Genomic DNA, 17265 nt, shown 5'->3' with positions numbered 1-17265 from the left:
GATAAGACTATCTTTCTTAGGACAATTTCCTATGGGGAAAGGATGACATGCAAAGAACAAAAGGGTCTGTGACTGAGAGCTGTGCCCCTAAACCTCACCACTCCTCATAAAAAGGTTTAGAGTGCTACAAAGTATAATTTTACTTTTGGTACTGTAATTTGGAAAGATTTAAACATCCATAATTCCATCCTTAATTACTACAGACTGGAGCTGGTACACACTGTCTTTATTCTCCTCAAAGAGATAAATGAGTTGTAGGTTTGTAACCTGACAAAGATTGGAATCAAGTGTCTGTAAAGCGGCCAACACTAAAACCTCAAAAAATTCTGACTTGCTTCCATCCTCAAACTCATCAATATCACAGGGTCTCCAGTAAAGCCAGTTACTGGGACACAACTGCCAAGCAATCAAAAACCCAGCAGCTCAAAAATCCCAAAACACAAACCAGATCCCTTCTCCCCACTAAACAGCCAAAACCAACAATGATTTGAAAATCTAACAATAAGTTAGTGCATTGATGATACACAGACAAAGGTCCCCTTTGTTATTAGTCCCAGAAGGGCAGACAAAAGGACCTCGCTATTTTATGATCTGGAAAGCACCACTGTGTAGCTTCAGGTATGCTGACAATGAAAGAGTGATGTTTGTTTGTTTGCTTTTTAATACCACACCCCACATCTTATTCAACCACTCTTAAAATGCAGCTTTTAAGTGCAACACCTTGTAGATTTACAGAACTTCTAAAAAAAGTCAACCTGCAACTTCCTCGTGCCACAGTTCTAGACTGTAACTTCCATCATAAAAGGATCTTATGACAGATCTTTGATTAAAGCCCCTGAAACCAATATCATAAAATGCACAGCATCCAACACTACAAAGGGCCCACCTTCCCAAAAAAAAGCTTTCAAACAAGATACAGATTCTAAACCCAGATTCTTGTAAACCAATGGTTAAACATTCGTATCCTGCAACATCTGAATATGTTGCAATGTTGACAACAAAGTCTGGTCAAGGAAAAGCATTTGTGGAACTTATTTAATTTTAAATGTTTTTCACTAAAGCAGTAAAATCGCCTGATAAAAATTCATATTAATTTAAAAATCAAATTACACTACAGCAAGACACCACAAACATCTAATGCTAAGAAAATCAGAATTACAGCATTTAATTCCATAGCTGCACAGAGAGACAAAACCTCCAAACTCAGAAATCACAATACAAGGAATCACTCAACAAATCCTCTGACTCCAGGGTGACAGGGCACAAATATGAATTCTATTTTGCTTCTATGAATGGAACTCTTGTGGTTATCCTAAAATGGAGAATCTACCACATTATTTGTAACAAAGATATTTAGCTGCATTCTCACAGTAGCAACAGCATTAAATGGTATGTACAATAAACAGGCCAAAGAAGAGTCCACTGACTGCAATATATACAACACACAGGGGAAAAAACTGAGGACAGAACAGAAGTGTTTCAAGGTACCTTGAACGCTGAAGACTTCGTGGAGAGGCAGGTTCATGACCTGCCTGCTTGTCAGCTATTACTGGCTGCTGAGGTGCTGCCTGGGAAGCTGGTCCTTGTTTAACACCTGGAGTAGCAACCTGCAAAGTTCAAAACTTCATTAGATTTCCTCCACAGTAAAGAGCAAGCGTTAAGAACCAGAGAAAACCAGGGAGATTAAAAATTACAACACTGGTGGGGCTTTTTATTATACAAGGTCTTTTGTTGATAGAATTTTTATTCTCTTCATGAGGTGGGGTTTTTCTGAAATCATCTCTAGTTCCACAGCTGTGATAGAGAGCTTTTTTCCTAAAACAGAAAGAGTACTTAATAGACGTAACAGAAGCAAATTTAGATCATCTGACCTGTCAAAATACTTCAAGTTTATTAGGTAAAACAGTTCAACTCAATATTGCTTTTGACCATATCTTCCAGCTGAGAACCAAGTTCATTTTCAACTTTGGAAGAGGTGTCCATTATCCAAATAAAAATTTTCACTTAAGAATTTAAGAGTTTCCTACTTGAAAATACATTACACAGTGCCAAGAGCAGAACTACATCACAACCACATTATAACACCTCTACCAGAAATGGAAAAGAAAATCAAAAGCATATTTATCAGTCTGCTACTCCCCCCATTAACTGTTCTGTCAGTTCTCAACTCATGAATGACTAAAAAAAGAGTCACCAGTAGCTTCTTGCTTTTCCTTTGTAGAGCACATTCAGTACAAGATACTGAGACACCAGCAGTGAGATACAGACTTTTCGTCTGTGAATTTCTGAACTATAACTGGATGAAAAGTTTGGGGATACACTAATGTCTTAGTTACAGTAAATGACATTCAAGATACTTGTTTTTGCCCAATGCTTTTCATATCTCAGTCAATTTAAAGTACATACAAGAGAGGATCAGATTCAAAATTTATTCCCCACTCTGCAAAACCAAGCTAACAATTTTGAGAGGGAGGGAGTAAAGAAAAAAATGGGTTCCAGGGCTCCATGAAGACAAAAAACAAATCATGCAGCCTGTCTGGCATTTGCTGACATCAAGTTGGTGTAGATCACTACCTACTGCTCACCTGAACCTCCAGAAATTCTCTGTTTCAGAAAGAGACTCCTGTGAAACAGACCATGGCAAGCCAGACAGTATCTGCTGAAGTAAACTTAAGACTTAACTTGATTTATTTAAGTACACTTGGAATCTTAATGTAAATTCAAACCTACTTATATGTCTATGAGGAAAAGTCACCTTTTAAAATTATCATCAGAATGAAACTGTGTTCTTTCTGGCTTTTAGATTAATAGACATATATTAAAAAAAATTCTGAGTAGTACAGGAAAAGGTCACGGTTCTAGAAAGATAGAGCAAGATCAGTGTAAGATTACTCTGTTGAAACCAACACAACTGTATAGTTGAGGGGGGTGAAACAGTAGCAGTTCCTAAACTGATTTATGAAAACAGACTACCCAAGTACCTTTATGAAATGTATGACATGAAGAGCTTTGCTATCAATGCCTGAATTTTGCTCAGCTTGTGAGCAGACATTAACTATCAAGGCTATTCAAACAGAAGGAATAATTTCAAAAGGAAAGTCTATCAGAGATAACAGCATCACCTTGCAGATCCAAACTGGAAAAGCAATCACCTCCTTAGGTGGTAAAAATAGAGAAAATGGATTGTAAAGAAAAACTGGGATTTATGAGACAAAGCAGCCACAAAAACTCTTAACTATTCCATGTTTTCCAACTGTTTGAAAGACTGTAAATATGTATACCAGAAATAGAAGAACAGTAAGGGCTAAATAAATTTAAAAAAATACCACAAGCAATATTCTGAGTTTGACAGGTCTGTGTAATGTGCTTTACAGTTATTATGCAGAAATTCAGAGCAGTTTCTAATCACACAATACAGGCCCAGCTAAAAAGCAAAATGTGACACCCAGGATCCTGAGTCTGTGACACTCAAGCTGCCTTGTGCACACAACACACCTCCATCCAGACACACGAGCTTGAGCTTAAAAGCAACACTCACATGTTCAAGCAGCCCTAAGTAACAGAGTCAGCCCAAGTATCTGTGCATCTGGCACTGGGCTCTGCTTGCACAGTGCCAGTCCAACCTTGTCTGCCCTAAGCCCATGGGTCTGTGCTCTGAAACCAAGTGTGTCCTGGCACAGCACCACATCTTGATTAGGCATAATTTACTCAAACTCTTAGAACAGGATAAGCTAGCCTACCTGACATATCTGAAGGACTACTAAAACAGACATGCTCACACTGGAGCTATCACCACCTAAGTTCTCATCTCAATCCCATCTCGTGGAACTGAATTACACAAATACAAGAACTATCAAGACAGTTCTTTCCCTAGTAAGCTGGAAAAGTATGTGCTACTGAACCAAAATTTATTACTTCTGGGACTAACACACAAACAATTCATGTTAATACTTCAACAGCTCTGTTAGCAGCAGATTTGAGGAATATAAAACTCAAGAAAAGATCCTGCTGTCAAGCATTATCACTAATTCTATTTAGCTATCTGTGAAGCTACTTGAGGTAATGAGAAAATTGAAAGCTTTTATGGTTATGATATCTCAGGATAGTAAGAGTTATAACTTCTTTGCAGAAGGATGAAAATAAAAACTTGCCAATGTCTATAATAATGAACAACATTCCATCAGGATTAACAGCGTTCTGCATCAAAAACATTACAGCTTAGAATGAGTAACTTGGAAATTTACTCCACTTACCACTTTGATTGCAAACACATTATACCTGCTTCAAAAATAAACCAGATGTGCAATCTCACCTCACTGAAGTGCAATCTTAACAAAAAGGTGGATTACAATATAATAATTTCAAAATGTGCCACTGTATGTCAAAATACAGCTATCGCCACTTTCAGAAGAACTTCTATATATGTATCAATAAAATACAGAATACCCTATTTTAAAAATACCAGAAGTGAAACCCTGCATGCCAAGTCACTTAACTACAGGCAATCACAGCTCTTGCATGAAAGTGGAGATTCTCATATCAAAACAAAAAATAACCAACACTATGTTGTTGTTTTGAGCAGTGGTAGCCTTGCTGCAGTTACAACTCGTATCAGCTCTTCTCAAACCTGCATTTAGCATTTAAGTTTTCTGCCTCTACTGAAAACCTGAGGGAAGGCTTGTGTGTCCAAAAGCATATTCAATTATATAGTTGGTCTACCAAGACAGATTGGCCCTACTTAGAACACTTGGCTTGCCTTCACTTTCTCTTAAAGGCGCAGTTTCCTATCACCCCACCTACTTCACAGGTACAATGCTGGCCTCTATACTGGGGAAAAGGCAGCAGGTTCAAGACTGCATGCACAGTTCTAGGAAAACACCTGTAGCAGGATGGTAAATACTAAAGAATCTAAATTCAAAAAACAAGAATAAATTGAGGGGAGTGGGGGGTGGAAGGGGCTGTCCTTCCTACAAGTTTTCTTTCAGAACACACTGTAAATAAAGATCTCAAAGGATAACACTTTTACCATGTTTACAGTGTAGCTGATAATCAAACTTCATTTATACACAGATCCAGATCTCTGCGTTGTAGAGACCAGAATAGATCAATTTCCAGTTAGTGACAGTAAATAACTTTAAAAGATCCTTCTTCATATCTCAGGATTTGCACGTGCCAAATATCTTGAGACTGCTATTTGATAATTTCATTACTTATCACCTAGCTATGGGATGTGAAGACATAGACTAAGGATGTAATCCAAGGGCAGAAACAAAGACAACAACCAGGATTAGTACACACAAAGCTTTAACAATTCATTGTATCATTGCCAAACACAAGAAACTGGGAGAATCACTTGGTTTTCTTTGTACCCATGAAAAAAAATCAAATGTAAGGAAATGAGGCATTTTGACTAAAATGAGGAATGCAATGTGTTCTCCTGAAGATAAAAGTACTCCTCAAAGGCCTTCAAGACATGAGAGGTTCTCTTGTGAGCAGAAAATTAAAAAAAAGACACATTAGTTAAGCAGAGGTTGTGGTAGGGAACAGGGATTTCAGGCAGGGGAGGAGGAGTGTCTCACCCTAAAGTCTAGAGTCATGCTTCTTAGGAAGAACCTTAGGAGTTATTTTATGTTAACTTCAATTAATGTTTCCCAGTCACTGATCCAATTAAAGAATTCTGAATGAATGGGGATGAGGGGGCAGGAAGAGAAAGGGACATCATGTTATTGACCTGTAAACACCTAGAACATTTCTAAACCAAATTTGAGACTACATCAAATCAACTTCCACAAGAATTTCTCTCCCATTCTAAAAATCTTTTATTGGCTAAAGTCTAGAAAATTGTATCAGCTGGTGCCTTTGAATTATGTTTTTTGGTTTTTGTATGGATTTTGTTAAAATACTAATGCCTTGATAGTATCTGCAGACAGCATCTGAAGCCAGCACAAAAATTTCTTCTAGAAAAGAAAAGTGTACTAGAATTTCATGCTGGAGTTGCACTGCCAAAATACAGTCAAGTAGTCGCTTCCAGTTGTTTCTGTTTCTTTTGGAAAAGACAACATACAAATTTTATCATCCTATATAAAACTGCTAGCACATGGATATGTAGGAGCAATGCTTAATATTATGTACAGTAATTTCTTACTACCACCTGGCACAAACAAAAAGGATCTCACCTTCTGTTGGGATGATACTGGTGGCGTAGTCATCAAAGGTTTAAGTGGAACAGTGTTAGTCTGTGGCGTGCTTATCCTGGGAGATACGTATGATCTTGGTGATGAGGCATCAGATGTTAAAGACATTGGAGACTGATTAGATGGCTGAGCTGTAAAGGAAGGAAATTCTTTTAAATAAAACCATTCCTATCTTAAATGTGAACTATATTTTCTTCTGGTACTTTGGAGTATGCTGTATTAGGTAACACACAAACATGTTCACCTTGACATGACTGCAGGGTGAACAACTGGAACAAATGTTCAACAACAATCCTAGCTAAACAATTGTTTTCCCCAAACTCCTAAAACTTCAGGGAAGGGGGAAAGAGAAGAGACTATCAGGCAATGCTTTTTACACATGCAGAGACTAAATTATTTGCGACTCCTATTTTAGACAGGTCAACTTAATTTAACTGAAAGAATCCATAAACAGTTTATCTAGAAACCTATTTACCCATTCTAGGCATCCACCAACAGTTCCCCAGCCATAGTTAAAAATTAGCATTAGTAATACTGATTACCTACTGAATAAGATGCCTGTATTTAGTTTAAGTTTCTAGCTTTACTAAGTTACGAGGAGAACATACTGAAGATATCTGAAAATCTTGCCTGGAAGCCAAAAAAAAATTTCCCACCAGACAGAACAAACTTTCTTTTAAGAATTTAAGGCCTCCTCCAAGAGTCACAGTTGCAAAGTACCACAAGAAGGGTGTTCAAAGAGTTGTGTTTTATACTGAACATCAAGTAACATCTAATTAATGTCCAAAATAAATTGAGAGGGCCTTGCACAGGTTTCACATTACTCATATAGAGTTAGTTAACATACAAAGAAAATCCCCAAAGGCAAGACAGGGAAGCAGATTTACTTAGTGTCAGCTTCCCTGCTCCCCAGGTAATAATTTTTTAACCTATCTTTGGAAAAAGAAGTCATTCAATATCCTCCACACACGGTGGCCAAAGATACAACACACAGCTCCTACAAACTTAAATTGTATCAGCCTTTTTAAAATGCAATGTAACAATTTTATGTAAGTGAAAAGAAGACTGAATACCTTGCGTAGACAGTTGTGCAGCTTGAGAAATTAGGGAGGTGATATTGAAAGCAGATGGTCCAGCAGTAAGAATTTTATGGAGTATAGACTGCAGAGAGGCTTGTGTCACAGCTGCTGTTAGAACTGAAAACAAACGTTCTGTTTTACTGACAATTCTAGAACATCACTTTAAACTGTTCAAACTGGCTCATTACATTTAAACCACATTTTCTTTCAGATTTTGTTCCCATATCCACAACGACCAAAGATCTACCCGATCTATTTTTCAATGACTTGAACTCAAGATGACTTGGAATGTCAAACAAGTCCTTTATTTAGTAGTTTTATCTTTGAGACATGCACGTAAAAAAAATTCTTTTAAAAGTAACTTTGATTCTTCGGTTTGACCCTGTGGATCAATAATAATTCTTGTAAACACCAAGAGAACATTTGTTCAATTTACTACTGTAGTAAGCATAATGTGTGGGGGATTTTTTTACACTAAAATAATTTTTAAAAAAGCAAAAAGCAGTATCACTTTAACCCAGTAAAAGAGATGGGGGCAGACCTTCTGTTCAAGGGGAAAAGAAGTATCTTTCCAGTTAAAAATCTGCGTTTCTTCTTAAAAGCAAAACAAAAAACCCTTATCTGTTCTGGGTTTAGCTGTCCTATGTCATTCCTCCCAGTAAAAAAAAAAATCAATCACTTTTAACCATTTTAAAACTGCACTACACAGGAAGATCATCTTATAGGATGAGCCACTGAGACTTTGAACTAACCATGAGCTTCTGAACTAATCTTTCCAAAAAGATCTACAGGCTCTGTGGGATACTTCCTGAATGTACAATCTACCCAAGCACAAATCTGAAAAAACTGACTCACCAGCACAAGCACAGAGTAACTCCGAGTCATGTGCACAGTAAGGGCAGCCCTGCCGTGCAAGGTGAAGTCACTCTGCCCACGTGGACCCAACCAGGCCCTCATCCCACCAGAACAGTTCTAAACACTCTAGTTCCAAGACAGACACAGCTGCTGCTGAGATATGGCAAGACAAAATGACTAGAAATTTCACTTGGCAGCTCTCTAATAAAATACATTTGGAGTCTTGACTGGATCTTTCATTTTTCAACCACGGTAACTCCTACTTTTTTTAGACTTTTTTTTAGTGCACTACAATTTTAAAAGTTTCTCCCTGCACAGGAAAAAAACCAAAACAGTAATCTGCTCACCTATTAGTACTGAATGAAGCCAGATCATTTGCTAATTAAAAGGCAGCAACTGAGAGCTTTCTCTTATAAATAACTGCAATGTACAGAATATTTTGTACATATTTTGACTGTCATGGTTTGCACTTTTAGAAAGTTACTTAACTCTGGGCACTACATGTAAATATTTTGCTTCCAATTACAAACAGTGATCTATGTACAAGTTCAAAGAAGCAAACAAAAAAATCCCACACCACTTTCTTCATCAGTAACCTGTCACACGCAGACACCACATCAGATAAAATTGCATTCTAATTGCATCAACTCTACCTCTTCTTGCAGCAAAAGGCATTATAGCTAAGTGATAAACTGTCTTCTAATAAACTAGGCCAATGTGACAAAAATCTAAGGGATACACTGATTACACATACAAAATTTAACTTGCTAGCACAGTTGCTGATATGCTACTTTAATTCACAGGCTAACTTGTTATGCTAAAGAAAAAAGTTGTTAGGCAACAAGATTTAAGAATCCCTAGAAGTTTCAGTATTTGCAAACACACATTAATAGAACAGCAGTGCAAACTACAGAAAACAAAGAACAGCACACGAAACAAAAGAACAAAGAGCTTTAACAAACTTCTGTGCGGCAGACGAATGCTGATACAGCGATTAAGTCACCCATCTCAATTAGGCTGCTCATGTACATCAACATTTATTAATCTGAAAACCTTGAGTGTTAAAAAAGTCTAACTAACGAAACCAGCCCCCACTTTACCTAGGGATTCATTTATGCACTTTTCAATTAAAATAAGGCTTTCATTTACTAGAGCTTGGCATCCCATAATACACTAACATGTGTGAGAGATTACATCAACTTTAAAGAATCCTTACCTTCATTGATTTTGGATATATCTACGCTAGAATTATTAAGCTGCAAGGTTGCTTGCAGAGCAGGCAGCAGCTGTCGAAGGAGATTTGGGTCCTGAAGTAATGGAGGAATTGGTGATTGTGGGACAGGTGAAACAGGAACTGTAGGAGCAGATGAAGCAGGCGCAGAAGTTGGATTCAGTCCAGAAGCAGAAGATGTAGAAGGAGTTGTGCAAGAATGGGATACAGACTTGTCCACAGATGCAGACTCTGAACAGAAGACAGACAGTATTTTTCATTTTCCTCAATATAACCTGACAACTTCTCACTAATACAACATTCATATTAAATATAGAAGAGTAAATGCCTAACTATAGTTATAAGAAAAACACCCACATCATTATTAAAAGAAGATATTTGATATCTAGTGCAATTTACGCTACTGGACCTAATATTTATTAGGAATGCACACACACAACTTTTCCACTTCAGCATACTGGACAGAAAGCTGCCAGTATTAAAAACGGGACATTTTTCCCCTAGCTTTTAGGACAAAGGCAGGCCAAAAATTCCTTGGCCATCTTTTTCTTTTACTGTGCATTTACTCATATTCTACATTTTTATTTATGATTTCAATCTTTCTTTGGAAAATATACTATGAACAAAAACCTTATAGCCCATGGACTTCACATATAAGCTACTATGTCAAATTTGAGGGAGGGTATAAGTCATGCTTCATTTATTAAGAGACCAGACTACAAGAAGTCGCAAAATAAAGACTAGGTCTCATACAAAATCCAGCTACACTGCTGAGGATTTAGACAGGAAAATGAGCTGTACTGGAAATGTAAAAAAATGTGCTGCTAACATCCCCACAGCAGAGTGGAAAAATATCTAAATATGTATCTTCCCATAATTAATTCTTAACTTGTCAGCTTCTTGTGAAGCATCAAGACCTATATCCTTTATTTTATTAATATCATTTTAGCAAATATCACCACTTATTATCCACAGAAATAGGTAGTACTTAAATTCAATTATACTGTACAGCAATTTGTTCTGATTGAGTTATTCCATTAATTTTGAACTTGACTTCCAGTTAACATAGGAGTTGCTCCTCCATTCCAGTACTGTGAGAAATTTCTTCAATTAAAGTATTTCAACTTACTATAGGTGTACCATCAGTGATTTCAAATATCCCTCCTTTAAGAAGCCTGGTCCACTGTATTTCAGTATTAGCTCCCCCTTCTCTCATCCTCATTAAACCCTCAGAGATGTCTGCCCCCAAAGTCAGTCAAGACTAATGGTTCTATAGCACCAAACAAGCTGGATGCTGAGAGTAAAGCTATGGATCCAAGATCTCACCCAGGATGTTTTCCCATAATATTGAAGAGCTGGATTTTAAACCCTCCTCAAATGGGCAGAGAAAGTCAACTTGGATATTCCACATTTCAAGTAAAAATCCAAATGAAAACTAAAATAACTGGCTGGGAAATTCTTTTACTTTAAAGGCATGTTTGTTTGTTTTCCTCTGAAGATACGGTCAAGGTAAGAAGATGCTGACTTTACTAATAAAGAAGTCAGAAAATCTTGTTTTGTTTTACTACCTAAGAATAAAATGTTACAAAATTTCTAACAGCTTTAGTTTTCCCAATAACCTTAATTGAAACTTTTAAAACTAATCTGGAGAAGAACCCTAAAAAAATAAACATAAAATATTATAGAAGCGAGTATCAATATGTAAATCCAATGAGACTAGAAATCTCAGTGAAAAGAAAGGGGATTTCTGCTTCCATGCAGTCACGGTATAAATAGTTTACAAAGGTCACAAATACTCCAAAAAACTTTTTCCAGAGAAGTAACTGAGAAATCTGAACCAGAAAAAAGCCACTGAAGAATCCAAATTTGAGAGCTCGCAAGGATGCAACGGCCAGAGCACAAACACCCATTTTGAAGCTTCAGGTAAACTTCTGGAAAAGATGTGGCCTTATCTAATTACAGGCTCCTCAGGGCAAGGGGGTGGTTCGTGTATCTGTTGAGAGCACCTAGTCATTTGGCCAAGAGCTTTCTTAAGAATAACTTACAAAGAGACAAAAGGGGTTACAAGGACTGAAGATGGGGAGGGAACAGTTACAAAATTTCTGCGTGGTTTTCAGTAACACATGAACTAGGACAGCTGATCAGGTATTAGCCCCCATTAAAACATGACTTTACTAAAGTCATTAGTAAAAGTCTTTGTTAAAAGCTATTGCATGTAAAATCTTATAGTGTTCAAAGTAAATGTTAAGACAACTGCAGGTCAAGACACATCTAACAAACATGAATCTTATCATACTAAACACAAACAAGTGGAATTTAAATTGAACTTGGATCCACCATAGTCCAAATAAGGACAGGATGCACTGGCAAACAAAAGCAAGAGAAATAAGCACAATGGGGCACGTTAGTACTTATATACACACAAGCCTCCTACTCTACAGTTTTAAGAACCTTACAAAAACAACCAAATAAAAAACCCCGAACAACAAAATATCCTCATTTCAAAAGAAACAAACAAACAAATACTGAGCAACTGCCAGCACTAATTTCAAAAGGTATTTAATGTAGTTAGGCTTGTCTTCACAGTTAAATATTGAGTTATTTTAAGTAAAGAAGCAACTCAGTACTATGTTATTAATTCACATAAGCAATACCTGACCCTCAAACCACACCAGTGCCAAACAGCTGGAAGTGTTTTTCACCCACGCTGCAGCTCTGAACAGAAAATACAATAAATCAACGGCAAACTCAAGCTAACAATGCAGTGAAGACAAACCTTAAGCCCAGTTCTGGGTATTCACTCATTTCTTGAATAACAGAACTCAAAACATGTCACTCAAAATGACTGAATTCCATGAGGTCTGTAAAAGTACTTTAGCTTGGATGAGTTCCTATGCTACAAAAATCCACAATGAACTACCTCAACTCAACACAGTCCAGTTATTTCTTTTAGACAATATGGAGACACTATTCCATACCTGTATTATTTTAAGTATTTTAAGTATGTGTTAAAATATATCTGTGAAAGGTATTTTTTGTACAATCACCCACATCAAACACCTAAAGATGCAAAACAAGAACGGTGTTTAACACTAACATTCCAATCTTTTGAGATGCTTTACAACACAAAACCAACAGCCTAAATGTTATGAAAAAATACATCTCTATGATCATGACTACCTACATGTATATCACATAATAACTCTGTTATTTAACATTATAGAGGATGCAGAGTACAATAACTGTCCAAAGCATCACTACACTACATAAATTAAGTAATTTCAGTTATTCATAGTAAAAATAAAACATATAAACTTGTTTCTGCCAAAAAAACCCTGTAAAAGATATTTGTGAAAATACACATATTTCTTCTTTGTATTAAGCAGCTGTCCTGGTTCCAGCCAGGACAGAGTTAATTTCTGTAGTGGCCAGGAGGGGCAGCTATCCTATATCACCTCACCACTGCTTGGAGGAAGGGGGTCTTTTTGCAGTCAGGGCACTGTGGCAGTGGTTCAAGTATTACAGCTTCCCATGTGGTGAGCTTTTTTTTTGTGTGAAGCATTCACCTCTCTTTTACACCCTTTTATTAATATTGTTGTTGTTACTGTTTCTTATTTCATTGTCGTTTCCAGTAAGCTGCTCTTATCTCAACCTCTATCTTTACCTTTTGTACCTCCAATTCTCCTCCCCAGCATGCCACAGGGGAGGGAGCAGCAAGCACACAGCACTGTAGTTTGGAGTGTTGCAGTGGGAACACTAAACTGGGGAACATCATTCCTAAAACTCAACAGCCTTATTTGGTATCCAACATGGGGTACAAAGGGTTGAGATAACAGATATGACCAGAGCAGTTGGAAACAAATTTGATCTGAGCATTTGTTGTATTAGATACAGAGACATCGGTCACAATGTTGCTCGGTCTGTTCACGTGGTTGTGGTACCTAACCCTGTACATATTCTCATACAGGCAGTGTGCCCATCACAATGCTCCTCTTCAGAGCAGGGAGAGGGATTGGGATTGCTTTGTTACTGTACTGTGGGGTATCAGTTTACTATGTGATAGAATCAAGGGCAATGAGGGTCATGTGGGATGTGCATTGAGTGCTACTCTGCTGCCCTTACCTCAGACACTACCTCTGTGAGCACGTTAACAATCATACCCAGTCTGTGCAGGGAACAGGGGAGAATGATCTTCCCCAGCTTTTCACCCCCTTTTCCTCTTTCAGGACTGTTACAACAGCTTTTGCGAATTCAGAACTTCCTCTGGATGTTAAGGAAAGCATGGTCTTATTGCTATGTCTGCTATGTCTCCTCAATAAGGTTTACATCATGTTTAGAGTCAGGAGAGAGATTTATAGGAAGGCCATTCAGAGATCTGCCCTGAGAGTGGATAGTCAAGAGTGGTACGGAAGGTGGGAGAAAATGGGACAGATTTTGGGGAAATTCTCTGTTCCAATGGTTTGAAAGTTCACCCCTGAACAACTACAGGAGCCTGTTAAAGTGACAGAATACTTGCAAGGAGAATGCCGTGCCAACTCCAGAGCAGCACCTTGCTGTGGTGAGCTGGGCCACAGCTATTCTTTGCCAGACACATTTCCACAGTAGACAGCACCCTTAGGAGGAGGAGGAAAGCAGACCAACGGGCACCGTGGCCACTCAAACTGCAGCTGAACATGAGGAACAACCCATGCTTGGCAACAATCGCCCTGTACAGAAGAAGAAATCCAAGACCAAATCAGTTTGCATAGTGAGGGATGAAGAGGAAGCATGGTCCTTGAACAGGAGGAAGAGAAAGAGCCAGAAATAATCACCCAATCCCTATCCCCAGGTGAGCTGTGAGCTATGCAAAAAGACTTCAGCCACCAGCTGGGTGAGCCCCTGCTGACTGCCAGTGCTGGCCTGCATGTTAAAAGGGAAAGCCCTTTCCACACATCACACCCCTGATGCTACATGGAGTAAGTGGGTTGGGCTGATCACACAGTGAGCTCGAACAGGAAATCCCAGTCACTCAGGGATCTTGGAGATCATCACAAACTGGCCTGAAGACAAAAATTTCAGACTATCATCAGAAGAGAAGGGGGAAAAGGTGACACATGCTGAGAAGGCCCCACCATATAATCAGTTACCTGAAAATGAAAAGTGACACGCTCTCTTTACTGATGGTTCCTGCTGTACCACAGGGATCCCCTGAAAAAGGACAGCTGCCCTATGGAGTCCTACACAACGAGTCGCAGAAGCTTTTGGTGAACAAGGCGGATCAATTCACATTGCAGAGCTGAAAGCATCCAGCTGGCTTTAGATATTGCTGAACAATAGGGATGGCCAGCATTCTACCTCTACATTGACTTGTGGATGGCAGCAAATGCTCTTTGGGGTGGCTGGACCAATGGAAAAAGACCAACTGGCAGTGGAGAGGTAAATGCACTGGGCTGCCAAATTGTGCCAAGACATTGCTGCCCAGGGAGAGAAGGTGGCTGTAAAAGTACATCACGGTGTTGAGTGGGGATATCATATCCCCTGTCATGCACCAGCCTCTGGAAAAGCTGAACAGTACAACAGACTGTTAAAAACACTTTGAAAGCAATGGATGGTGGAACCTTCCAACAGTGGGACTGACATTTAGTCACAGCCACCTGGCTAGTTATCACTAGAAACTCCACCAATCAAGCTGGCCCTGCCCAGTCAGAACCTATACATGCTGCAGAAGGGGGTAAAGTCTCTGTGGTGCACAGGAGGAATGTTCTAGGGAAGACAGTTTGAATTAGTCCTGCCCCAAGCAAAGGTAAACCCATCCATGGGACCGTTTTTGCTCAAGGACCTGGATGCACTTGATAGGTAATGCAGAGGCACAGGGAAACACGATGTGTACCTCAACGGGATTTGATTTTTGGGTGGGAATAGTCTGTAATGTTGAATTGTATAATACTGGTTGCTGAATGACATTGCCACTGATGCTATAACTTCTTCCAGTCATGGTACCGTGGCAGCGGTTCAGGTATTGTGGGTTCACATGTGGTGAGCTTTTTTTCATGTGTGCATTGTTTGCCTCTCTTGCACACCCTTTTATTAATATTGTTGCTGTTACTGTTCATTTCTTAGTTCATTGCTGTTTCCAGTAAATTCTTATCTCAACCTGTAATCGTTACCTTTTCTTCTCTACAACAAGAAACTCCTTTGTGATGGAGACAAACACGCTAAAAATACAGACTACCAACTCTTTGTGTATAATCACAAAGTTTTTTACAGTGATTTAAACCAATCTGGTTTACTCCATGGTTCCAGACTGCATGCTTCATTTCACATAACTAAATCCTAGAAATGCTGCCAATAAAACAAAGCTGCTAAATATTTTCACATCCATTTTTGTATAATATAACTACAAAGGTTAAAAAGTGATTTAATTTATGATGCTATACAGAGCTTGCAAGTTTTGCTTTTTGAAGATAACATAACTGGTCAAAACTTTTCAAGATGAAATGTCTGCCTGACAAAAATCTTCAGGTTATCACTCACTGGAGTGTGCACATTTCCCTGTTTTTCCACAAATAGAAGCAAAAACTCTTCACTCCCTCCTTTTCCTTTGTAATTTCCCTTTTCTGATCTACTTTGAGAGACTGTTTCATTGTACATTTTGCCACACAGTTAAGTTTACTTTCCAACATCTAAACACCATTTTCTAGTTTCTAAAACATTTATTAAGATTTTTAAAAAATGCTTACTAATTATACAGTCCTGTAGTTCTTAAGTGCACTTGAAGCACCATGAAACACAGTCAAGACGAACAGAGCATGCTAAGAAAAGTTATGTAGCTTCATAAATCTAAGTCCTGTAGTTTTTCAACTCCAATACACTGGTCACTACACCTGTGTCAACATCAAGTCACATTCATTAACAAGTTATCTACCCTATTATTGCAAAATAAGGATTTGGATTACATGGTAATCATTCATAAACCCAGTTTGAATCATTACGCATCAATCAGACTAATCTTGAACCTACAACAGGAATTTTACCAACAGAAATGCAAATTTAGTCTGTGTCTTACAAAAAAAAATTTTGTAAATAAATGACTATGCTGCAAGGCCTGCAAAAGTCTTAGACCATGACTGGAGAATGAACAGGGCAAGTCTGCAGCCTCTTCGTTGTCAACACCAACTTCTATAAAAATGCCATGCAAATAATTCTTCAACCTCACCTAAAATTTCAGTTATTATCATGAAAGTCCCCAGGAAAGGTTTTGAAATATTAAAAAAATGAAGTAAAAACCAAAAGTAAAACATAGCCTGCTCTGATCTTTTGAAGTATTAAAATCTTCATTAATTAAAATTCATTTTATCTCTTCCTCTGAATGACAACAAAAAAAATAGATTATTTTTTAATTTTTTTGTGATTTTAAAAATAAGACTTTGTACAAATTTTTCCATTATAAGCTACACACGTTAAAGTTTTAATGTCTGGAGCTTTTAAGAAAACTTCTAAAAAAATCTATTCACTTTGTTGAAACAATGTGAAAATACAGTATGCTTTCTGACAACCATGCAAACAAGTTTATTAGATGCAGTCTACACACAGAACTATATTATAGAACAAAACAAATTTCTGGGCCATCGACTTTAATCACAGGGGAAAAAATGAGCAAGAAATAAAGCCATCCAAAACAAAAAGGAGGAAAGAAAGTAATCGGATGGCAAAAAGAAAACACAACTAGATCTGAAGATTAAGGTAATGTGAAGAACTATTCATTGGTTTAACATCAAAATGGAGCCAGAAGAAACCTTTCTGTAATGAAAATAATTTTTTACGACCACAATGATTATGGAAGAGCTTTGTATTCATAACCTGCAATCACATCTTTTGGACAAAAAGGACAGAATTCCAAGTCAACAGTCAGTACTTCCTATGACAA

The 17265-nt window shown here is 37.9% G+C and overlaps 1 protein-coding gene across 3 annotated transcripts in view; it reads right to left on the bottom strand.

Annotated features, from left to right (window-relative positions):
- Positions 1-17265, bottom strand: part of WAC (WW domain containing adaptor with coiled-coil) — a 57435-nt gene that overhangs the window by 11623 nt on the left and 28547 nt on the right. For 2 of the 3 annotated variants that reach the window (XM_051802403.1, XM_051802404.1), the window contains exons 8-11: positions 9345-9590; positions 7268-7390; positions 6177-6325; positions 1489-1607 (exon numbers count right to left, since the gene is read on the bottom strand). In XM_051802403.1, the coding sequence (XP_051658363.1) occupies positions 1489-1607; positions 6177-6325; positions 7268-7390; positions 9345-9590 (637 nt within the window). The remainder of the gene's footprint in view (positions 1-1488; positions 1608-6176; positions 6326-7267; positions 7391-9344; positions 9591-17265) is intronic. The other variant, XM_051802405.1, reaches the window with a different exon arrangement.

The sequence above is a fragment of the Manacus candei genome, unplaced genomic scaffold, assembly GCF_025592945.1.
Source record: "Manacus candei isolate 608988 ecotype Guabito, Panama unplaced genomic scaffold, ASM2559294v1 h1tg000056l, whole genome shotgun sequence".
Lineage (NCBI taxonomy): Eukaryota > Metazoa > Chordata > Aves > Passeriformes > Pipridae > Manacus > Manacus candei.
Note: the sequence above shows the minus strand (reverse complement) of the source record. Positions and strands in the feature narration are given on the sequence as shown.